The sequence below is a fragment of the Onychostruthus taczanowskii genome, unplaced genomic scaffold (assembly GCF_017590055.1).
Source record: "Onychostruthus taczanowskii isolate IOZ18803 unplaced genomic scaffold, ASM1759005v1 scaffold111, whole genome shotgun sequence".
NCBI classification, from domain to species: Eukaryota; Metazoa; Chordata; class Aves; order Passeriformes; family Passeridae; genus Onychostruthus; species Onychostruthus taczanowskii.
Genome location: NW_024497741.1, coordinates 1507345 through 1532252, shown reverse-complemented (window position 1 = coordinate 1532252; position 24908 = coordinate 1507345). Strand labels below are relative to the sequence as shown.

The window sequence follows — 24908 nt, the reverse complement described above, 5'->3', positions numbered from 1 at the left end:
AAGCCTATGAATAATTCAACTCTGTGAACAATTTGAATTATCTGCAAATAATAAACATTCAGCTCGTTTAGTAGCATGTATCTTTTTCACCAGGGTTACTGACCAAATGGATCATGTCAGATCATCTTAATCCTTCTCTAGCTGAGCATAGAGGATGAACTCAGTCAAGCTGTTTGTCTTTACATTTAAACATTAACATTTCATGTTAGGTACAAAGAGCATGTGTGTTACCTTCTGCATTTTTTTAAACTCACATTTTGCATAATTGGTTTGGTTGTCTTAAAAATGCAATGCTTATAATCAGCTGAGAAAAGCCATCTAACAAAGACAGCTCTCTACTCAGAGGAAAAACTCCAGTATACTATAAATATGCTCTACTCCTTTCCCATTTGGCTATTCGCAGCATTTGGGAAACCATGGTTCTTTTATGAGGTATGTAGATATTCCACTGTAGCCAGTGAGCTTCCAGCTTGCCTGATTTAATGCAGGAGCTAAGTTCTGCATGGAGCTCAACAGATGCAGCCTTCAGTGCCAGCACAGTCTGTAGTGCTAAACTACAGCACTGGTGCAGCTCACTGATGTTCTCATTTTAAATGAGAATGAACATATTGTCTCAGCTTCCAGACTTTCCCCCTGCTTTGGGCCACGTTTCATTAATATAATGGTTTGTGTGGGTTTAATTTTCTGCAATGACAAAAACCCCTCAACTTGGCCAGCAGTGGTGTGTCAGCAAACAGCCTCGTAGCTGTGATGCATGATGGCAGCCTCCAGCCTCATTGCTGGGAAGGATCTATTCCATGCACTACATCACTCTGAAAGACTGTGCTGACTGAAGAATGAGACCAGAGTGATATGCTTAGAACTGACTGGCAAGAGTGCAGGATCCTGTAATTGCAGGGGAGTCACAAGTCCTCAGCTTCGCTGAAAGCAAAGCAACACGTGACTTTTCCATGCTCAGAGTGAGGAGGCATTTGACAGAAAGGATGACCTGTGATCGCTCTTTGCAGTAGCAAGAGACTTGCTTGGGAGAGCTGTATCAATGGACATTCCACTGATAAGTATGTTTTTGCTAATGGAGAGTTTTTTTATGTTTCAAATCTAAAATCTGTCCTATCAAGGCATGTTGATACTAGCAAAAATCCCCCAAAACAGAAAAAAGCAAACTTTTCTAGAGCTTCTGCAAAGGCATAAAATGCCCTCTAGAGAAAACACATCTTAAATAGATATTAAACCAAAAAAGAATTCTAAGGCACATCTCTAAGGATTCATCCCATCCTTCATCTTTCACAACAGGAACAGAAAAATCACAGATAGGGCAGATAGGAAATTCCCCCAGGTCACATAACAGATTTTACGTCACATTTCTAAGTCAAAGAACAAAAGCAAGCACTTTAAATAACCTTATTAAAATTGTTTTTACATCCTCATTTTGAAGATTTAAGAAGGAAGATTTAAAGAGCAACTTAGAAAATCTTCTGCATAGTACCCTCTCATGAATGAGAAGTTTTCTTAGACATGAACAACTTATCTATACAAGGAATTGAAATAGCAGTGAAGACTTTTGGATTTTTTTTTTTTAATTCAGTGGCACAAGGCCCCTAGGTCAGTTGACATTAAAACCCAGTGAGTCACCCAATACACACCTTGCTTCTCAAATTCTTCAAAGAGATTCAGGCTGGTAATGCTTGGGCCTGTGAAGATGATGTAGTTCTTCCCAGAGGCATTCTGACAAAGGCTTTTGGCCACCATGCTGTGAAGCTGTGGTTTGTTCTTCAAAGCATCCAACCCATCAGCACCACTCCCTTCTTTGAGATGGACATAAATCTTAAATGAGAAATGGTAAGAAAAGTCAGAAGATTATAAGGAATCTAGAGGGAGCAGATGCAATTCCCAAGACACCTGCACAGCTCAACTTGAGACAAGCTGGGAAGGCACCAGACACTTGTTATAAAGGCTAAAGTCCCTCTCAAGGGCCTGTTGCTTTTAAACCAATTCAGGTTAGCTGGCACAGCTACTGATAAATGTGGCATACTTCACCTCACTTCTGAGGCTCCTGTCACTGTTGTGCAGTTTGAAGATTGTTTGCTTGGGGGAAAAGACTCCAGTCATAACTGGGATTACATGTTATACTGAATCTGCATAGGCTTCATTGCTGCCAGCAAAAGGAGAGCATGGGAACTTCAGTTTCAAGAAAAGCCAGTGTAAGATGACCAGAAGGAAATGGCCCATTACCTTTACTGCATTAATATTCAGATTCATTTCCCATTTTGCAGTAACCATCAGGCTGTGACACAAGTGTGTGTGCACCTCCATAAATGAGCAAAATGCACACCCAACCAGCCAGAACACCCTCATCAAACTTCCCAGGCACAGTGCTAACGCTTAGATCCTTTACATAGATCTGGATTTGGAAGCAACCCACCAAAACAATTTGAACCATGCAGACGGAGAAAATGTGTAACCCTTCATTTGTACGCAAGCCTTCTATTTTATTTCACTGACAGTATTTTAGAAGCACAACTTTCACCCCAGTTCAACACTCAATAAAGCCAACTAGGCATCCAGCCTTCATCTTGCTCTAAGAGCTAGCAGAAATAACTTGCTGGAAAGAGAAACAGGAAGAAGCAAACACGGCACTCTGTTACTCAAACACTACTGTAATATCATGGAACTTGCAAATATTTAAATAAACAAACAAATGCAAATTTTCAGAAAAACTTGCCCGGGCCTGCTTTCATGACTTTGCCTCTGAAATACTCAAATCTTTTATGAATTACCTGTCAAAGAAGAAATTGAAACTTGTTCAGTATTCAGGGGCAGGGAAAAGTAACTCTGCCCTGATTTTTGGAGTGATATATCCACAACTTTGTTAAATTTGTTTGAGAATTCAACCATGAAAAATATGCATCATTACTTTTCTGTATAGCTTACTTCTCTTACCAACAGACACTGTTGCAAATGAAAATTCATAGCAATCCTCAGAGAACAAAAATGCTCATGTTTGCACTAGTGCTTCCAGTAATTTGTAACTCAATGATCTTAGAGAAGAACAAAATTCAATTAAACAACATTCTCCCTATTTTAGATGGTGCATCTCCCAGCACTGATATTCTGTGTAATATTCCCTAGCAATTAATGCATCATGGAACAGACCTCAACAGAATGTGTTACATATGAAATTTCTGGGAAATTAGACATAATTTGTAATTTGAAGGAACTGACATGCTGAAAACAATGTTGGTGCAAGAACAAATGCACACTAATTCCAAAAAGTAGAGTGTATATTAAAAGGAAATCTTAAATACACCATTTATTTAAAAAAAAAATGTAAACCCCTTTTGTTGATAGAAACAGCTCTCAGATGAGGACAAAGGCAGCAATGTTTGCAGACTCCCTGATTCTGCTCCACTCATTTTTGATGGCTGTCAAATTTGTGCTTTCTCCAGTTCTAAGACTGAGGACTAGCTAATTATGATAAGTCATTTAGGTTATTAATCAGGGCTCCAGATAGGCAGTGGAATGTCAAAGAACAGATTGTTCCAAACTTACAGCAAAGGTATTTTGTGATTATTGGCAACAAAATTAAGATTAGGTTACTATTATGCCAGCACAGAGACCACACATCTAACCCTCAAAATCTACGGACAGGGCAGTGGAGACAGAAGACTCAGACAGATTAGTTTTGACCTTGCATTAGCAGATGAGCTGAAAACAAAGCAGGAACTCTCTCTAAGTCTATAAAAGTATCTTACACCTTACCTTCCCATGTCCAGTAAATCTTAGAGTCGCTCCTGCTCCATGCTTGCTCCATGTTCCTTGTAGAGTGCTGCCTCTCCAAGGGCACAGTCCTCTGGCACTGCTGGTGTACCAGCTGGTCCCTCATTGTGGGCTGGTTTGTGTCTGCAAGCAGCTCCTTCCAAGAGCATGCCCACCATGAAACTGGCCACTGAGGTACCACTGCTTTCATATGAAGATGCTGCACACTTCACAGGTTTTATTAGCAAAACTCCCTGTGCATCTGGCTGTGAATCTCAATCCCCTTGCTCTGTTCACCTCCCCAGTCCCCATTACTCAAATGTCCATGCCCACTGCTGAACCTTTCCTACTCCTCCACCAATGTTAAATATTCTTTCTCCTTGGGCACTTCCTTACCTGTCCAAAACCAGCCTTTTTTCTTGGCACAGTATTTCTTGTTTTGGAGAAGCATCATTCAAAGCTTTATCACACCCAGCTTTATTGGGATGATGGGTGACAGCAGCACAGTGTTGGGAGGCATAAAGGCTGCTATGAAACAGTGGCTGTGTACAGATAACTGGCAAAGGCATGGCTTCAAATATCTTTGCAAATGCCTAGGATTCCATATGGCCTTCATTTTCCCTCATCCAACTTATTTCATTCTTCTTCAAGCCATTAAGATCCTACCAACTGAAGCCCACAGCACGCCCTGCCTTTCTGTAATGCATTAGTAGTGTTATTTAATACTCAGAAATCTGCAGAAAAAGCACCCATTTCCAGAAATTGGCTGTTAGACCTTCATAGGCACAGTCAGAAACTGCTCCCCCAAAATGTTTGTTAAACCATTCACTAAACCTTCTGGTTTGTCCTGGGACATTAGAATTTTGTGTTCTTTCCATGTGCACCAACAGCAAAATATCTTCAGAAGTACAGGCTCAACAGAAGCCTGTTGAGCTGTTTCTGCCAGCAGCTCCCATCTGTTGCTGGATAACAGATGGGAGCTGCTGGCAGAAAACATCCTCTGCTTCTGTGCAGGACAGCCCACGCAGCGCTTCTGGAATATCTGCAAGATCTCTTTCACTGTCCATCTTTTCTAATGGCAACTGATACGTTTGATCTACAGCACCAATTGGGATAACTTGTACAGATGTGACATCATCTGTCTTAGGAGGTGACTATGGGCTGAAGATATTTAACACGCAGTGCTTTTCCTATTCATTCCTCAATTATTTGTTGAATATTTGTTGAATATCTGTTGTGTATCAGAACAGCAACATGCTCAATTGTGCCTTCTCTCTATCTGTGGCTGCCCTATTGCACCAGATACTTTCCAGTATGCTTTCATTACCTTCTTGTGGAAAATTCATAAGGTTTCACAGAAACTGAGTAAAGAAACTGAACACTTAGGAACATAAGCTACATCTTGACTGCACATTTAAGAAAATATGCCCTAGAAACTGAAATATTGGTGATTCTGCTCATATTTAAAGCTCAAATGGCATATTGAAAGCACTTGTGAATAGCACATCCCAAATACTCCACCTTCATACATAATTGAAGCACCCCAGGGTACAATTCTCAAATGAAATCGATGACATTTGGGAGCAAAAAAAAGGGCAGAGATAGTAATAAACAGAAGGAAGATTTTGAAAGACATATAGTGCAAAATATTTCACAAAGGGCACATCCTAAACAACTACAAAACAAAAGCCATGTTTTTAGATGACAGTTGTAGAAGCAAGATAGTAAAGTAGTAATTTGTCGATCCTCAATAGCTATTGAAAAAAAAAACTTTATTTTTTTCTACAGGCTTCACAGCCCACCCACATCTGTGCATTCCTAGCACTACTTTCTAGATCATGCCTCAGTTGGTCTTCCGCTCTCATCCTAAACCTCAGCTTTAACTGTTGCCATTACCAACACTGCTGGGAGATTCTCATTTCCAGTTCCATCCTAAATCTGCTGCAGGTCATACTCTCTCCTTCTTTAATGATCTCTTCCCAGACAGCTCTTGTCTAGCAAATTCTGGCACCAGTGGTGCTGCTCTTACTGAGATCAGTAAGCCTCATTTTTTCAAGCCTCTCTTCATTCACTTCCTGCTACTCTAAAGGCTATTTTCTAAAGAACAAGAACTGTATGCAAGAACATAAAGTTTTCCCAACCTGTTCCCAGCTAGCTCCTACTGTTCCATACAAAGCCCTTTGCTTGGTCCCCTTCTTTTCTCCCTCTGCATTCTATGTTGAATGATTTCAATCTGCATTAACACTCACAGATGCAGTGAACATCTTTGTACTACAGTGAAATATCTGTTTTGCCTGCACACGTTCTTCAAAGTTTCTAAAAAGATCTTTGTGAGACTGGCAAAACGATGTTGGTAGAGTTGACAGTGCAAGTCAATATGGCTTAGAGTTCTTTGCTTTTCTTTCCATGATTTCTTGTTACTTCTTCGGCACTCAGGGCACTACAACATCTTGCCTACATGGGCAGACTGACAATCCATGGGTCAACACCTCATAGATCAACAAACACAGATTTGACTCTGTACCTTCTCCCAGGCAGCCATATCTAGATCAGGTAGATTCATTTTCTCTAACAGCTCTACATAAATAATTTCCTATTCTTTCAAATATCTAAGAACTGCCTGGCTTTCCTCCCAATTACTGCAATAATCCTTCTTTACTTTGGCCTTGCCGCAATGTATCTTGACATCCAGACAGTGCTTCACCCCTCAGATCACTTGCCTAACCCTTTGCTTTGACCATGTCAGCCTTCTTTGCAGCACCAAAAGGAAATGGGGCTGGAAAATGGAGACAGGCCTTTATGGTTTAGGTTTCCCCATTGATCTCCTCCTGTACCATGTCAGTATAGTGACTCTTGCTCGCACTTGCCCTGTGAAGCCAGGTATCCAACATCCAATGTCACACAAGCCCACATTTGCCTCTTTCCATGCTGCCCTTCTCCTGCCCGGCTGGAAATCACTGCCATCTCAGCAGAGCATTTTACTTTTGCTCTTCTAAACCTTTTCTAGAAAGGATGCAATCCCCACAAGGCAATTGCTAACCAATGCATTGGTCCTGCTTCTTCTTAATGCTACTTTTCCACACTCCCTCTGTGTAACTGGCAGCCCAGCTCAAGTCCATGACAGAGGCTTCACTCTAGTGCCACACAATTGCACAACATTGGCTCAGTTTTCCTATGAAAATTACAGATGAGCTGTGAGGAGCTGTGTAAGTGAGGAAGTGTAAGTGGGAACGTATGTAAGTGACGCAAGGCAAGAGCAGTATAAACTATCAGAAGTGCTGTAACTATCAAGAGGATAACACACAGGAGCTCAAGGAGGAAAATACACAAAAAGGGTGTAAAATCTTAAGACAAAAGCCAGTGATGACAAATCAGTGACATCAAGGACCCAGCCATTTCCAAGGAGGAGCCACAAGGCTGATGACTGCCTGGCTCATGCAGGCTCACCAAGAGTAGGGTGTATAGTGGTGCCTAGCTAGCAGTGTGTTAGTCCCAGATCTCTGCCATGTGCACTATCCAAGAAATACTGCTGCACTCAGCCTGCTTCCAGAGTTCTCTGGGCAGCCAAAATGTGTCTGAACTAAAGAGATTTGCCATAGGAAGCTTAAGCCTCTTGCACTTACATCCTAAATTTTCTAGGGCAGGGATTCTTTTTTTTAGTTCTGCTTATTGCACCCAGCACAAAGGAATTGGATCCATGAGGAGCATTTCTATGGCAAACCTATTAAATGCACAAAACAGAACGCACTGGTGCTTTTAGTCTCCTTCCCCAAGCAAAGTTGCACTGAGAAGAGCTGCAGAAGGGACACAATTATACAGGTAGTTTTATTGTTATAAACTCCAAGCAGCTCAGATAGGAACTAAAAATAACTTTCATTCACACTTGAAAATAGACACTAAGACTGTGAGCTGTGAGAGATCTTTGCATTAGATCACATTTAGGTTTGGTTTCCTATTCATTTAGAAACATGGTAAGATTGTAAGTCCAAAAAAATGAATAGGACTGGCCCATCATACATCTGCAAAAATACCTTTCCAGTTAACACTGGTGAGCAAGAGGATAATTGACTTTTGACTAAGATCCGGGATTCTCAGATGCTGACATTACAGAACCACATGCATTAAAAAGCCAGAGCTGGGTGGGAGCCAGAGGAAGAAAGTAGATAGGATTTTCCAGTTGCCAGTGGCTGACAAAGAAAGGTGATCAGATTTCCTGGGATCCCCTCACAGACAAAGCCTGACCTTGAGAACCTCCTCAAAGCAGCTGCTACATCTGTGTGTTCCAGATGTAACTGTTCTAGCAATAGAGGAATTATCAGGGCACTGTTTAAAGAAATGCAAGGGCTCAGACTAATCTCTAAACAGAACTTAAATAGGCTGAAACACCAACATTTCTGAGCAGTTTATTAAACAAGTGCACAGATGGCTAACTCGCCTGCAACTCTGACCTTGAAAACAAAACTGACTCCAGATTTATTTACCCCTCCTTTTCCCATTGACTGAATGCAGTTATGTGGCATGTTCTGAAATTATAAATTCTTTGGGGCACAATCTCAGTTTCCCTAAATTCTGGTAGTTCTTACTCTGTAAAATCAATAAGGTTATGAAGTATTCAAGCTTGCTGTAGCTACCCTGTCTGACGTGAACTACAGTATATACTATAGAAGCATGGTGTTTACATTGTTTGTGGGTTTTTTGCTGTCACAGAGCTCTGCTACTGATCTGTGGAGCAAACTCAGACATCTCCCTTCACTGAGACTTCTGCTATTTGGGAAGAGAGCCCTTTCTCACCCTCTCAGCAGGGGTTACCCTGATCCAGGTTTCACCCCTTAAACATGGCTGTCATGCAAATCACTGTTTCTTCAGGACAGTGACTCAAGATGCAGAGACTCAGTACTTTTCCTTACTCTGTTCTGACTCATCACTTCATGGGAAGCAGTGGAAGGTGGAAACTCACAGTCCCAGCACAAGGACCTAAAGGACTTCATAAATCTGAGTAACATATTTCACAGGGTTATTCGTGAAAATGAAATGCATTATTGCAAGAATTTTCTGCCAGGGAATAAAAGCAAGTGCACAGCCCATATAGTCAAGGGCAGGGAGGAGGTGTGGGAAGGGAAAAGTCTCCAGTATAGCCTCAGAAAATAAAATTCATCTCAGTGAATAAGAAAGGATATACACATCCATAAAGTAGTTTCTTCCTCACCGTGATACCAGCTTTTTAAGCAAATAATAATGTCTATGAGTTAATTCCATTACTGCCTATCAGAATGATAAATATTGCCTGACTGTCCTTTCACAGTGCTCTCTACCATCTACATACTGTCCTTTATCTTGTTAATTGATGGCTCTTTGGGTCAGGGACTATCTGAGGATTACATTTGGGCTATGGGTCTGTGATTCAGGATGAGGCACTATAGGAATACCTTGTTCTGCCAGCTCTCCATGTGCTGGGGTTCACCAGCATCCTGTGCTTCCTTCTCCTGCAAAATGATCAGAAAACCTTGTGCAAGAGGAGCTGTGCAAGGACTAGGCATCACTTAGTAATAATTACTTATAACCATGTTAATTTCTTTTGAGCCACACAAGAAGTGCAAAGAGAGAGCATGATATGTCCCACCAGGAGAAAATAACTGGCCCTGGTAAGGTATTTGGGTATTTTCTTCATCATTTTTTGATGAGCAATATTGTTATATCTAAAATGAGAAATAGTCCTACCAATTGTATTTATGAACCATTTTTATAATCAAGTGTTCCAGATTTTCAGAGAAGAAGAAAGAAATAAGAACTCACAAAAAAACCTGACACAGCTGGAGTTTTGATTTAAATAGTGTGACTTACTATTTAAATATACTCTAAGCAAATACTATAAGAAAGACTTCTAAGCTACTTCAATAATTTAAACTGCAATCAAGACATTAAAATATTGGTTTTAAAAGTGTCTCAGTGGTAAGTAGGGAAATAGAAGTTCTTAGTAGTATGTAGGGAAATAGATTAAAAAGAAACAAGAAATGCAAAGAGAAAGTGGAGCAGAGAGGGACACTGGAAGATCTGCAAGCTGTTTGTTGTTCCCCCTGAATTAGAGAGAAAGAAATGAGAAGGCTCAAGCCCTCTCCCACAGCAGCTGCTGGCACCTTGATGTCCAGTGTCAAGGGCAGATGAAAAAGGCAACAGTATCAGGGCAGTTTTGCCATCTACTCTGCCAAAGTCAGCTCTCCTGGAGCCCTTCTGATCCCTCTGAGAGGTTTTGTTTATGTTCCCAACTGAGGCAGACATATATTTACATTGTTTGAATAATGTGTCCTTCCTGCATGTTCCCACTTGGCCAGCTGACCGTGAAGAGATGCTCAGCCAACAAAGCTATTCACTGCAACAAGACGCTCTGCTTGAGATTTTCTGAAGTAGAGATATAATCTGAAATTGTGCAATCATCTTAAAACAATTTAATGTCAGGGTGCAGTCAAGTTATCTGGAGTACAGAAGACAGAAAAGTAGTCTAATATTCATACATAATTTATATTATGACTATATAAGCCTATGCACTTTCTTATATCCACAAGCAGCACTTGAGCTTTATTCCATTTCTGTTCCATGAATCGCTCAGATTTTTAACCAAATACCATTTCCATAAAAAAGTAAATGATGAGCTATCAAAAAGAAGTATTTACTCATATCCAAAAATTTGATTCAAAGTTTTGTTCACAAGAACAAGCAGGAACAGGAATTTGAGGAGTCAAACAGCTGAAACTCCTAACATTAACAAATGACCTGTGAGCTGCCAATCAGTTTACACAGTAACTCAGCATGAGGCATATCCATTTTTCATTAGGAAAAACCAACCAATCTTTTCCACTGTAGGAAAAGCAGAACACTGGAAAAACTGAGATGTCTTGTCAGACGGATTTTTTTTTTTTTTTAACACCAGGCTTAATTCAGGATTGGAGGACATTGTTTTTCGCCAGGAGTATCACAGACATCTTGAGCTTCCTCTTGTCCCTGAAAACCTGTCATATATAGGTGTCTCCTCTCTTCTGTCTGGGCATACTTTTTACAGATACATATTATTCAGATTTTGGAAACTGAATTATCCTGATGGACATGTTATAGTCCTATTTTATCCTGAATAAAAGGATCTCAATCATCATGTGGAAGCAGTGAGGGAGAGAATTCACCCAGGCAGTATTACAGAATATGCATATTTTGAAGGTTTTTCCAACAGCTGACAGGTGCTAGACAAGTCAGTCCTTAACTATCAGACAAGAAGTCCTTTCTTCATGATGGCAGCTTCACAATAGATGGAAGAAAAGGTGTGTACATGAAGGGGAAAACATTGGATTTATTTCAGGTTTAGATAAATTTTCTGTCTTTGTTTAACACAGGAAAAAAAATCAAAATATCTGTTTTAATACTCTAAATACACCAAATAACCACCAAAAATGCTTTGGTTTCTGCAAAATGGCTTGTAAGTGTGACATATAAATGAACATAGCATTTCAATCATATCATAACTGAAGTTTCCCATCCTCCCCAGATCAGGTTTTTCCATTTTAGCATGAAGGTATATTCTTTTTCACTGTTCCCTAAGGTCCCTTTCACCCAGTCATTTCAGCATGTTGATAATGACAGCCAAGTCAAGGAATGAAAACAGAAGGCAGCTGGTAAGATAATCCTGGACGTCATCCAGAAGCAAGTGAAGCATGAGCATCTAATTCATTAAGGGAGTGGGAGGATTAGGGTGGTGCTGAGCATCTATTCTGTTTAATTTGACATTCCATTAATTTAGTCTCTCAGTGGACAGGACAGGAGGTGCAACATAATTATAGCTCAGAATCTGAAACCTCTGGCATGCCTGAAGACTTATTAGTTTTGTGGCAGTTGGCTGGGGGGAGTGTGGCAAGAGATGAGCAGACTCTGTGCTCGCTGTACCCAATACGCTTCAGTAATAAACTGCATGTAGGACTGGTGAAGCTCTCCTTGGAGATCAAAGACACTGCCTCTATATAGCAAATGGCTTTCCAAGAGCTTTGAGAGCAGAAACTTCCAAGGATGCCTCACAAGGTGAGTCTATTTTGTGTCAGACAAAATAGCTGCTTTAAAACCTAAATGGAAGAGGTAGGATCCTAAATTTCTTCTCAGAGTGAACAGCATTGCTGAAAATGCAAACCCCGTTCCCAGTGAGTTTCTTTTCCTGCACAGCTGCTCAAACAGTCATAATGAATCACCAGCCAAATCCTGCTCTGAACCAATGTTCAACTGCAGCAAATCCACAGGCCCTGTTCTGACACGTATTCAGCCTTAGCAAGCAGCGTGTACATCCTACCTCTGCATCACCACTCTGGAACACATGGGATGCAACGTTTTCACAAGAACTCTTGTGAGAGAGAAATACTGGAAAACATCTGCCCCCTCACCTCTATGTATCAAAATAAATGACCAGATTTTTCAAGGGCTCTCAAAATACATCAGCTATTGGGGAATCTGAGAATTTGAGATGTTCCCAATGCCTTACACAATACAAACAAACCTTTTAACATGTCTCTCACTCTAGCTGACATCTCACCTTGAAGTCACATTAGATTTTATTTCTTTGACTGAGAGGTAGATGTGTGAAAAGATGTATAATAGGGGCCCCCACTAATATGTTTCTCACAGAAAACTTGACATCTTGGTACAATATTGATTTAGTCTATTGGACACCACTGGCTATCACAGGTGCAGTGTTATAGAGAAAAAAATCTGACTCATTAAACATGACCTAAGTCACAGTACCTAGACATTTAGATTAACTTAGGATATACAAACAGACAGAGTTTTTAACTGCATTTCAGTGTAATTAGCTGAAGGCTGGCAGCCAGATGGACAGTGTTAGAGACAGAAACTCTCAGTTAAATCATATAGCAAACAGAGCATCAGGAACTTGTCATCACTGTCCATCACATCTCGTATCCGCAGGAGTCAGAGGCCTCATTCAGACTGCAGCCCCCAGCCAGGTAACCAAGAGAAGTGACTGTCACCTTTGGTCCTGCAATTTAAAGACCCGCTGGAACTGAATGAAGACATTTGAAGAGGTAAAACCCACCTGGCAGATGAAACCAGTGGATGAGCACTGCCGAACCCAAAGACTGAATTTCCTCTTTTTCCTCTTGCGCAGCTCCCTCTCCGTACAGGTCGCAATGAAAACAGGATCCTCATCTATCAGGGGCTCATGTAGTACCTGCAAGTGGCAAGAAAAGAGGCAGGGAAAGAAATGGAAAAATACATGCTCATTAAAAAAAGGTGCTTTAATTGCTTTTAAGGAAATACAACCCTTGCACTGTGCTTCAGTGCAACCCTTGCACAGTGCAACCCTTGCACTGTGTGCAGCACCTCAAACCAAGAATCAAACACATTTCTGTTTGATGCTACCATCCAACAAAAACCAAAGCCTGGCCAAGCACACCCCATTATGGATAGCTGCTCTACATATAATTTGCAAACATTGCAAGGAACAGCTCTCACTTCTTACTATCTACTACAGTTCAACATCCCTCCAAAATGATGCAGGGGATGGGCAGGGAGAGTGGATTTTTAGCAGCATCCTCCTCCATGCTTCTTCATAAGCTTCATATTGTTTGGCAGAATGTATTCCACCCAAACATCCCCTACAATTTGTTGTAAAGTATGTCCCTTGGTTATAGCAAAGGAAAACACATAATAAAGAGAGAGAAGTTAAGGGAGAAAAAGATGCTTTCTGCTGCCACTTGAGGAGGTGGTGAAGAGACAGAAAATATTTTTCCTAGCAGCAGCAGCTTTAGGGAAGTCTCTCTTGCCTCAGGAACTGAAAAAATTGACAAAAGGAGGCAAGGATAAACCACCAAAGGCAGGAGTAGAAAAAGATAAGACAGACTGGAGCAAGTAATGAAGACCTGTGAAAATGAAGCATTCAAATGATGTAAGTGGTTCCCTGTTTCTTAAAACTGTTTGTTACCCTTCTCTCCATTAATTTAGCAGCAAAATTGAAGTGTGATACTGCTAGGTATCACACTGTGGAACTCACCTATAGAAAAGTACTAGTAGCTCCCACAGCTCACAGGCAGCTGTGCATAACATACACACACCCGAGTGCACAACGTGCAAGTTGTTTAGCAAGCTACTTGTGAATGTACAAAGAGTTGCAAACTGTTGAAAGGTCTCAGCTGATGCATGTTGGCCAAATTCAGACACGTACATCTAAATCAGAGCAAGTCTCTGCAGGCTCCCCTCCTTGTACATGCAGGGAAAGCAATCCCAGCAGGCCATAATTCATACCCTTGTAAAGACGTGCAAAGTAGTCAGATGGGTTATAATTTAAACGAGTCTGTTCTTTTCCAGTGACCATCCCTCCAGGAGACAGGCTCAGATACAGGTATGCAGAGGCTCCCCCCCTCAAACAAAGCCTTTCCACACCTGCATGTGTGCTACTTTTGTGCACATCTGTACAGTCAGTGGCAGAAATGAGAACAAAACAAAGCCGCACTAAACCTAGGAGTGACACTTGTAGGAGAGATGTGGTGGGTGAGTAGTTAAGAACCAGAGATGAGCAGCTGCTGGCCTCCTGAACACAAGATGTTTGCTGAACATCAGTCTGTCAGCCCAAAATAGGCACCCGTGCCCTCCCCACGCAGTGATGGCTGCACACTGTCATTTATACGCACTCCACTTCTTAACGACTCATGAAACAGTCACAGGACCATCTGAAAGCACTCTTGCAAAATGTTCAAATTATACACCAATATGCCGATGCGAGCAAGGAGAGTTGCACACAAAGCTATTTGTTCTTCCAGCTGCAGCTGCCCTCCTTCCCCACTGAAGCTAAATCTTCCTCCCTCAAGCTCCACACAGAACACAACCCTTCCTAACTAAAGGCCGTATGGGGCATTTCCTGTTTCTGCCTCAGAGGATTTTGAACAGCATTTTGCAAATATTAAACTTGCCCTTGTTCACTTTTGCCTTTCAGCTTCTCAAGTGCAGGGGAAAGGAGCAGATCCTTGGGATAGGGCCGGATACATGGTTAAGAATTTCTCAGCTTCTGGAAAGGCTCTCTTACCTCCCAGATCCCATTGAGTGGTGTGGTTCCACTCTTATAATCTCCCCTACTGTAGTATGGGGAGCAGCAGAAAGGAAAGGCTGTATAAGCAACACCTTAGGACACCTTCTACCCTCTGTCATCAGCTTCTTTCCCTCTGCACCACAGCATCAGCTCTCCTCGCAGCATCTCTACTGCATGCTCTTTACCCTTCACACTCTTTCTGCCTTCTATGACACAGTAAGGCCTGTCAGTCTTACATCTAGAAACCAAATCTGAATATTTAAAACCACTCTCCATCTTCCTATTTTTCCTGCCCATGCTCAGCCATGCCTTCCCTCCTTTGCTCCTCTGTACTGAATTAAGTAATTTCTCGGTAAGTTCCAGCTCAACTTTTGTGAAGAGGGAATAAAAATGTGAACAGACTAGGTAAAGATCTGCTGTCGCTGCAAAGACATAAGAGTCTTTGTCCCCCTTCAGAGAGTGGGGGACAAGGAGTTTTCACCCCTCCACATGAAACCACTGCTTCAACAGCTGTAAAGAACTTTGCAAGCAAGGCAGTGTACGGGCTGTGCCTGCCCCTGCACTGATGGGGTGTTTTTAGGACAAAAGTTAGCCTTGTTGCTACTGGCCCATCCTATTAGTTTGGTCATCCTCCTGTATTCTCAATTTCCTTGCTCTTCTTGTAATCTCAAATCCATCTATTTGCCAAATCCCCATGCAAAGTTATATTTGCTCCCTCTCTATTCCCCATTCTTGCTGTTGCTGCAACGCACACTTTTACAGGAGTGAGCTTACTGCCTCCATGGCATATTCTTTCCTGCTTCTCATCTTCTTTGATAAAAATCTACTTTAAGGCTTAATTGCTCCTACACGTATTCCTGGCCGCCTCTTCACCATCTTCTTCTTGCTCCCCAAGTGTTCCCCTCTTCCTATTCTGACTTCCTACGATACAAGATAGTTTGTGGATTTCTTCATAGAAATCATCCACATTTTCTTCTCTCAAATTCCCAGTTCCCTTCAGATCTTAGAAGATCCTCATCTACTTGCTCTGCTCCCCCACTGCCATCACACTGCTTTCTTTTATTTTCTTTTCTTCCTCTTCTTTATAGTAATCCTTATCTCTGATAGATCTACCTGCTAAACTTTCACTCTTTGGTTTCCCCTCAATATGTATTTGCACTCCAAGAGTTTCAAAGACAAGACTCCAAGATGGGACTCCATTAATTGCTCCATCTCACAATGTCTTTCACTAACAGAGCAAAACAGCCACTGTCAGGAGTGCCTTTCTTTCTTCTCCATTTTATACTATTTCCAGTGCTCTTGCTGTTTCCACACCAAAATTCCACCCATCCTCTCTCACAGAGCCCAAACAGCCTTGTAGACAAAGCCTCAAATCACTAAGCCTTTTGTACTTGGAACTCCTGGACTCCATATACTTAGATAATCACCCAACATATCCGGGAAACATCTCCCCCTGAGCTCCATGGCCATCCCCAACACAGGCTGTCTCTTCAGCCTGTCTCATGGAGAAGCTGCTTCAGCGTGCCTTGTCTCTGGCTTTTTGTGGGTACCATCCAGTTGCAGAGGCCCCTTGGTAACTGTGTCTGGATACACAGTCAGTCATTCCTCCTGCAAGAATAGCTTGTGCTTCTGCCTCTCTACTCCAAAGCTCCTTCTGTCTAATCTAAATTCTCTTGCTGGTGTCTGACATCTCTGCTTGCATATCTAGCTGCCAGTTCTGATTCCACTACGCTGCATTTAAGAGCATCTCCCTTCCTTTAAGAACCCCTCTGTATTTCCTTTTTTGGTCATTGCAGACGTCCCTGTCCTTCTGCTGCAGATATCACTGGCTAGTGAATCTGAATGTCAGTCTTTACCTCCTACTTGCAAAATCTCCTCAGCCAGGCAATGCCTGCATTTTCCGTGCTTTCTGAGTAAGAGCTCTAAAATGGCACTCGTTTTAGAGTAACAACCCACCCACCCAGACAAGTTTACATCCAAACCCCTCAACCATCCTGCAACAGTTTTACTTTTACTCAACCTAAGGCAATCTTCTACAGACTGCTGCTGGAAACCCATTTTCCTAGTCCATCACACTGACCACATAATTTTTCTTTATTTCTGTATCATAGTTCTTCTCCAGTATATCAGACAGATACTTTCTCTTCTCATTTTTGAAGTCCTGCTTGGCCTATCCACATTTTACAGCTCTTTGCTGCCATCATTAAAAGGTTAAATCTGACCTCCAGTGAGCCACGATTCCATGCTCCTCTGCCCATTTCTTCAGTCAACAATCAATTCTCTTAAAAAACAAGAAATCAGTTCTTACAGCATTCCATTACCATTAGGTAATTTAAAAATAGCAATGAAATTTAATAATTTTCTGTTGCCAAACTCTCCCTAAAATCTGGCATCACAAAAGGATCAACTGGCCAAGAGGTACAGGACATCAGAAATTTACCTTGCTACTTAATATTCTTATTGCTCCTCAGTCTGTCTTTCTCTTGCTCAATGTCTTATACTTGACCAGCGTTCTCTGAATATTTATGAATTTGTGTCACTCTCACAGAAGCTCTAAGACAGAATGATTCTCATTTGGGACCAGCACCCTTAACTCCTAAAGAATCATTTTGAGAACAGGAAATCTGAAATATAGAGGTACAGCACAAGCTTATAATTGTCTTATAATTTGGAAATACCCAATATCAAATGAACATTTAAGCATGAGGACAGAAAAGCAAGTTGGTTTTGCTCTGTGTTTTCAAAGAGGGCATCATCTAAAGCTGTGAGCTGTTTTGGAAGAGCTGTGTTGAAACTGCTTAGCTGTTTCCTGTGATACGACCAAGAGTGAAACACAAAGAAGCTGCCCAGTAATTGGCCAAAGTTGAGCACTGTGCCCTTGGAGCAAGAGGCTGGACTTAAATCTTTCTTTTTGCCAAGGGATTCACTCCTGCTGGAGATAAGAAGGTGACTGTTCCCAGCTGATATTTCACTGCCCAGATGCAAAACACCAAAGAGAAGGTATTTTAGAGGGAGAGTGAAGCAGAGAGAACCTAGAGTTATGCTCCTGACCTCTCCCATACCAGTCAGGAGCAGCCAGAGACAGCAATCCTGTCTAGCCACATCCTGCTGATGAGCATATAAATACCCAGCAGGCACAGAAGGAGATTTGAGCAGTGATGTTATTTTCCCTGAACTCCTCTGGTTTCTGGAATTCAGTGTATATCCTTGACATGTGAGTACCCTTGAATTTGTTGCTCTATACCTCCCAAGTGCAGGCAGGATATCCTCCCCGCCTTCAGGCTTGCAGACAGTAGCACAGCTACAAAGCTAAGTAGCAAAGAAATAACACTGCTTACCAGAACAGACCCAAATCACCACCTCTTGTTGCTCAGGAGGAGGGATAAGATACAGAGGATATTCCTGTAATTTTTTTTTACCAATTTGGTCAGAACATAATTTTTTTTTAACTTCAGAAACTACAGCTAGCACTGCTGATGCACAATTAAAATATTCTGGGCTTTCAATTCCTTCATAAGCTGGAGAGTAATTATTTCCTTTTGTTTGCTCAGTATATTTAGCAAAATAATTATAATTCACTAGATTGTTTTCTTTGTTTTGGTATACTGGCATAGTTCTTTCTCCCTGTTTCCTTTCATAGCAACTGTGGTGTTATTTTTTACAGGCACATTCGGGTGGGGGAAGGGGTCACAGAGAAGACAAAAAAAACCTAAATATTTTCTGACATAAGTTTCACTTGAAGAATCTTTTCTAGTTCTTGAAAAAGAAAAGATCAAATCCATAGAAGAAATAACTGTGAAGGCAGATGTTGTACTGCCTGCTGGATGCAGATTGTCCCTGCTCTGTCCACAGGGGCGAGTTAAACATGGCATCTTCCTAATCTGTGTTCTGTGATTCCACACTGCCAGAGGAAAAAAAGTCAGTAACAAGCCTACCCATAAGCCCAAACGGCCCTGCTGCATTCAACAGGAGCTGTGATTTAGCTGTTTGATGCCACTTACAAAAAGGTAGCATAAAGCTTGTGGATCAGCAACAAGCCACCCAGGTACCACAGGTTTCATGTTTAAAATACAGATGTACCTTAAGCAACAAAACCATTCTGAACTTGGGATTTCAGGTATCACTGATCACAGAAACCTGGGCCCCCCTTTCCAACTGGCTTTCAGAGGCAGAACTTCCAAAAGCCCATCTAAGTGGCTCTTTCCCCTCATCTTTCCATTTGTTTCTGTGCAACTGGCTTATTATTTTAAATTATTTCTGGTATTTCTCACTGGGCATTCTGGGTTTGATGTTCACTGCAGTCTGCATTCAAGACAATTTGCAGGGAGAGGTCTTTCCTGCTGTTTTGACCAGATGGGGTCCTCATCTCTTGAGACAAGTAGTGTGCTGCCCTGACTGATGGCACCCAGGAGGATGTCACGCACAAGGCTCCTTTCAGGAGGAGGCCTGGAACATCCCCCAGAAGCTTACTGGAGGTATACTAGGGTATTTTTAACAAGAGATTCAAAACCTTATTCTTTGTCACAGAGTTATTTTTGAAGCTGTATTTTAGTGCTTTTTGTTCCACTCAATATCACTGAAACATGCTGCATAGAAATCACTGACGTAAACACTGACAAAGAAGCAGAGAAGTGGAGGAGGAAGGAAGAAAATTGGGCTGTCTCTACTTCTTCAGCCTCATTTTTTTGAGTAGCATCTCCTTATCAAGCTCAGGATAATAATACATTTTGCTTGTGAAGATTTAGATGTTTTACCACTGCAAACAGGGTGCTGAGATTTTGTCAAGTTCGTTCTCAAGCTGTACTCGGAATGGGGAATGGGAGAAAAGATATACATGCAAATAAAATCTTATCCCTTAATGGATTTGCACTCACAGTGTGTGCCACAGCACACCATTATAAGCATTTGCATTAGACACAGTGATCAATTTCTGAAGGCTTTATCTTCTGCCCATTGAAGTCAGCAGCCATAAGGATTAGATTTCATATCTTTAAGGAAGCTCAGTCCCAACAATTCCATGTTTCTCACTTCCTGTTTTGTCTTAATGGAAACATACCTTGCATAGCTTAGTGAGAACACTCTTCCCTCCTCTCTTCTCTACCTTAACAGCTTTTTAGGCAGCTGCGTTCTCATGGGTTATATAGGTATGATTTTTATTGTCTATAAAATAAACTGTAATCACTCGCCTTTTATTTTAGGCACACATCAATGGATGTGTAGCATCTATGCCTTCATTCATTTTGTACAGTGGGCAAAAATGGGATGCTTCAGAAGGGAAAGAGGAAGAAAAAGAGGACTGTGGACACAACACCCTTTCCAAATGTCTAAGTGAAATATTTATATTCTGGAAATAGAGAATTAATTGAAAAGTTATATCAAGCAGTAGCATATTTCATGCTTATTCCTTTTTCTTTCCAGATTTCTGAACACGACCAGTAGGCACAGCTTCAAAAGCAGATAATTTGTATTGAACAAAGTTTAAATAGATTATGATGAACATTAAAAGATTTTCACCTGTCCTCCTTTCCAGTCATGAGGAAGCAGCAGTGTTACTCGACCACACAGTAAGCACCTACTGCCAAGGTCAGGGACAGTTACTCTAGCAAACTCAACTCTTCCCTGCTTCCCTCCAGCCCAGCTGCACCAGCTCTGCCCTTTCTACCCTTGCACAACCTGCAACCTCCCATCCTCAGGACAGCAAAACCTACTGGTACCAGCCTCACTGAGAAGTGTCCAGGCTTGTTTAGGTCACTAAAGCAAACAGCTCCAGCTCAGAGAGCACCATTCCCAGTGAAACCTGTTTGGTGCCTGCACTGACAGACACTGATGAGCACTCACACAGGACAGTGCTGCTTTCTCTCTAGCTTCATGGAGGCACTGCAGCACAGTTTCACACTGGCAAGCCACAGCTTTTCCCAGGCAGCTGTGCTGTGCACTTTCTGTCCCAGAGAGACAACCAGGGCATACAGGTCAGATGTTCCCTGCCAACACCTTAACTCTTACCTGGGCTTGTGAAGGTCTGAAAGCAGAGTCAAAGCCATTCTGCAGAGAGTCCAGAAAAGGCTGGATTTTGTAGAGGCTATGTGTTGTCTGGCTCGAGCGGAAGGCCACAATGTGGAAGTACTTCAGAATCTTCTCAAACCTTGATTGTGTCATGATAAGTGCAATGCTCTTGTTGCTGTAGAAGCCACTGCTCCAGATGCTGAGAACAGACTCACAGTGGTGGATGCTGGTTGATATCATGTAGCCTAAAAAGGCCTTCATTTCTGTCAAGGTGACATCAATCCAGGCATCATCACTACCAAACCTTTCCTGGTATTTCTTTGCATACATGTTGGTTTGGACCACCATATTCTTCAGTACATTGTCAGGGACAAAGAGCTGAAAAAAGTCCATGGCACTGGCAGTCAGGGGCATTTTTCGTGTTGGACCTAGGATACAAGAAGGAAAGACAGACACACTCCTGATCACCACAAGGCACATCCAACACCAGAAATTAAAAGCATGATTAATTTTTCTCATGCAAATTATGGCATGTACTCATTGCTTGGCAGACTTCATCAGGAAACGTCCCCTTCCCCTCATATTCTTCCTCCTATATGATACTATACATTCTGAAAAGTTTCTCCCTCTGCTCTGCATGCTCATTACTTTGCAGCATGCAGGCCTGTGAGACAAGCAGGCATTTTATTTCTCCACTTACACATTATCTACAACTTTTATCCTCAGCAGCTGTTTTGGGCACTTTCTGGATAGTCTTTTATTTGTCCATATGCATGTCAAAGCAGTGCCTTCCTCCAAACAGCCCAGAAGGACAATGTGAGTCCTCCAGAGACAGCACCGCCCTCATCCCAGATGACATAATTCCTAGGCTCTAGAACCTGATCCCACCTTTTCTCCTGCACCTCTAATTCCTGCCTAGTTCATTGTCATAATTATGTGACTTTCATATCTGCCCCTGCTCCACACCATCACATACAAGTCTATGTGTTTTTGAGTTTTATGCCCCTGCCACCACATTGGAGTTTTATCCTGCACTGTGATATCCTCAAGAAAGCACATTACCAGAACAAGTCACAGCTACCATGCGGCTAGTGTCACTGTCCCACATCTCAGGGAATATTTTTAGCACTATAATGCATGCAGTGGTCCTCTTCCTCCCATAATGTAATAAGCCTTGCAGTCCCATGCTGTGATTACTCTAGCATTTCACTGATTTTGCACCTTCTCTGCCAGTTTCATCTACTCCATAAGAGGAGGGTGATAGAAACAAAAAAGTGGCTCTAAGGGCTGGCAGCACTGTATCAGTGTCACAAGGTCAGCCAGTCAGACACCAGATTACACTAAACTGAATTAGGAACATCAAACCCACAACATCAGGGATGCAGACACCAGTATTTACAGCCACTCTCCTCTAATCCCTCCCACAAACTAATCAAGCTCCATTCTAAAAGTAGCAGTTTTCATGCTTGCACCTCATGGTAGTGTTTCAGTTACCAGGTAAGGGCAGGGAACATTCTCTATTCTACAGAAGCAGTGAAAACCAATACCCAGGAATGAGCAGCCTCTTCAAATCCAGCAGACAGGGGAGCACTTAAAAGAAGCTCTACACCCCTGTGAAAAAGACAATGTCATGGGTATAATCCCAAACCAAGAGCTGGATCCAAGAAACACTGCATGTGAGTGCAGCAACCTTCAGCCCTGGGACTGTCTGAAACACTCTTCCTAATCAAAAGGAGAAGGCATACAGCTTCTCATTTGGAGTTCTGCACAACAAGAGCGAGTCCTTCTTGCACTACAGGGCTGCCTGGACGTCAGCATCACCTCTTCCACCTGCACCAGAGCATGAGACTGACCATTGCAAAATCTGGCTCTGCAAAGATCCACTAGCACATTGCTCAGATTGCATTCTCCAGCAGCTCTGTATCTCAGTTCACATTCCTAGTTACAGCAACAACTACAGCTTGCAGAAGTTTTCCATGAAACAGAACTACAGGGAATTACACAAATACTGTGGTTGGATTTACTCTTAAGCCTTAATATTTGGGTGCACTCTGGTGCAAGGAGGTACCAGAAGGACAGAAGTACCAGAAGGACAGCAAAAATGGCATCAAGACTTTGAAACAGTAAACCTCCAGATTGCAAAGGATGCCAAAAAAGCAAACAAAACTGGACTTTTTAAAGTAAGTGCAGTGGGAAAAAACCATCTATTTAAAGATTGCTTTCCAATTTTTTAATTTGTGAGATTGAGAAACTTCCAGTTGAAAGCATATTCCTCTTTATTGTAAGACCAGAAGAAAGAGCCTCGCACAAACCATGTTTTGGTAAACACAGAAAATTTCAGTTTAAATGATAAAAGGTTTTCATAATCAAGTGAAAACTATGGGGCTAGAATAGATATATTTACTTCACCTTAAGTGCTAGCACAATAATAAAGCTGCTTAACAAATGTTTTCTTCTTTTGATCAGGAGGTTTATTTTCTGCTAGCACCGGCTAGCACTATTATAGCTCACAAAGATGCCCTACACATGATTCTGTGTCTTCATTCTTCCCCATAAATCAAGTTTTTATATTCTACGGTTGGTATGGCTTTCTGATAATGATACATGGAACAGAGTATATTCCAAGTTCTATATGAAATCTTGAGTAACTATTGAACTCAACTCCAGTGCTCAGGCAACCTTTCAGGTAGCACACAGAGATAGTTTTTAAATACCTGGCTCCAGAAGCAGAAGCTGGGAGTAGGGGTAATGTTATAAATCTTGTCTACAACAAACAAGAATTCATAAAACATTTAGTCTTACAAAGTGAAATATGTTCATCTTGAGACTCTTGGATATGGACAATAAGTACATGCTGGACTCCACCTTCAGGAAGGTAAGAGCAGTCAGAAGCACAAAAAATGTAATTGTGGTGTAATTAAATTTTCAGCAGCTGCACAAATTAACCTTGATAAGTGATAATGGAAACCTGACAGGTATACGGGATACAATAACCCTTCCTTACCCAGCAGTCCTGCTCCAGACACAGACAACCTGCTACTTCCTCTCCTTCCTGAAATAAATATACAAGCTTTGTATCTCATTGGTCATGCAGAACCCACACAGCTCTAGAAAAGCAAGCTGAATCACTTTCTGACTCAAACATCAACATAATTGCTGATTAAATAAAATTATGAAAGCCCCTGTATAATCTCATTGTCTTAAAAAACAGCCTTTATTGGCAAAATGAGCACAACTGATTCATAATTTACTGATATGCAATATAACAAGAGCAACATTGAATTTCAGTAGGAAAATAAGTGAATTTTTAACATTGAGTTTTGCACAGTTAATGACCAGCCTAAAATATTTAAATACTACTTTCTAAATACACAAATATATCCCACAGAGAGAGCCAACTGTCTGCATAAGGAATTTAAATAGCTAATTTGTACTTTTAAAGGATTTTTACATTGACTTAAATGGCATTTACTCAGAAAATACAGATATGAAGAGTTCAGTGTTTCATACATGCATTGTTTAGCTTTCAAAGCTTTACTCAGACAAATTAAAGAGTGACTTTGCCTAGCTGTCCATTCTCAGAATGATTATACAATTATGACTGTACATAAAATTCAGATTTTTCTCTCTCCTCTGCTATAGAGTGTTTGCATGCAGAATATACTTACTTTTACGGGGTTTCTTTAAAAGACAATCAGGGTTTCCAATACAAATTACAGAGACAAAGTGCAAAAGCACTCTTGGAGTGTCTGAACATGCAGCAAGACCTAGTATTCCTTGCACAGTCAGGACAGGGACAGAGCTCTACTGAGTAACTTCTGATTGGGCAGCACACATGCCAGCACCAGAACTCTGGGCTTGCTCTAAGTGACCTTGCAGGATGTGGAAAATAACAAACAACTTCTCTTATGATACAACATACACACACAAGCTCTTCTTCCTTCTCCTTCTGTCTGCCAGCAAGAACTTGCTTGTGCAATCCACAGCAACCACCTTGCAAGTCATTACAGCTATTTTGACTAGTTGGTTCAATTTTCTCTTTTGCACTCCGAAGGAATGTCTCCCAGAAAGAGACATCTCC

At 41.5% G+C, this 24908-nt stretch overlaps 1 protein-coding gene across 1 annotated transcript in view; it reads right to left on the bottom strand.

Annotated features, from left to right (window-relative positions):
- The window catches only part of PGBD5 (piggyBac transposable element derived 5), a 70600-nt gene that overhangs the window by 20808 nt on the left and 24884 nt on the right, over positions 1-24908 (bottom strand). Inside the window, exons 2-4 of the mRNA XM_041424401.1 lie at positions 20828-21255; positions 12836-12970; positions 1644-1824 (exon numbers count right to left, since the gene is read on the bottom strand). Of these exons, the coding sequence (XP_041280335.1) occupies positions 1644-1824; positions 12836-12970; positions 20828-21255 (744 nt within the window). The remainder of the gene's footprint in view (positions 1-1643; positions 1825-12835; positions 12971-20827; positions 21256-24908) is intronic.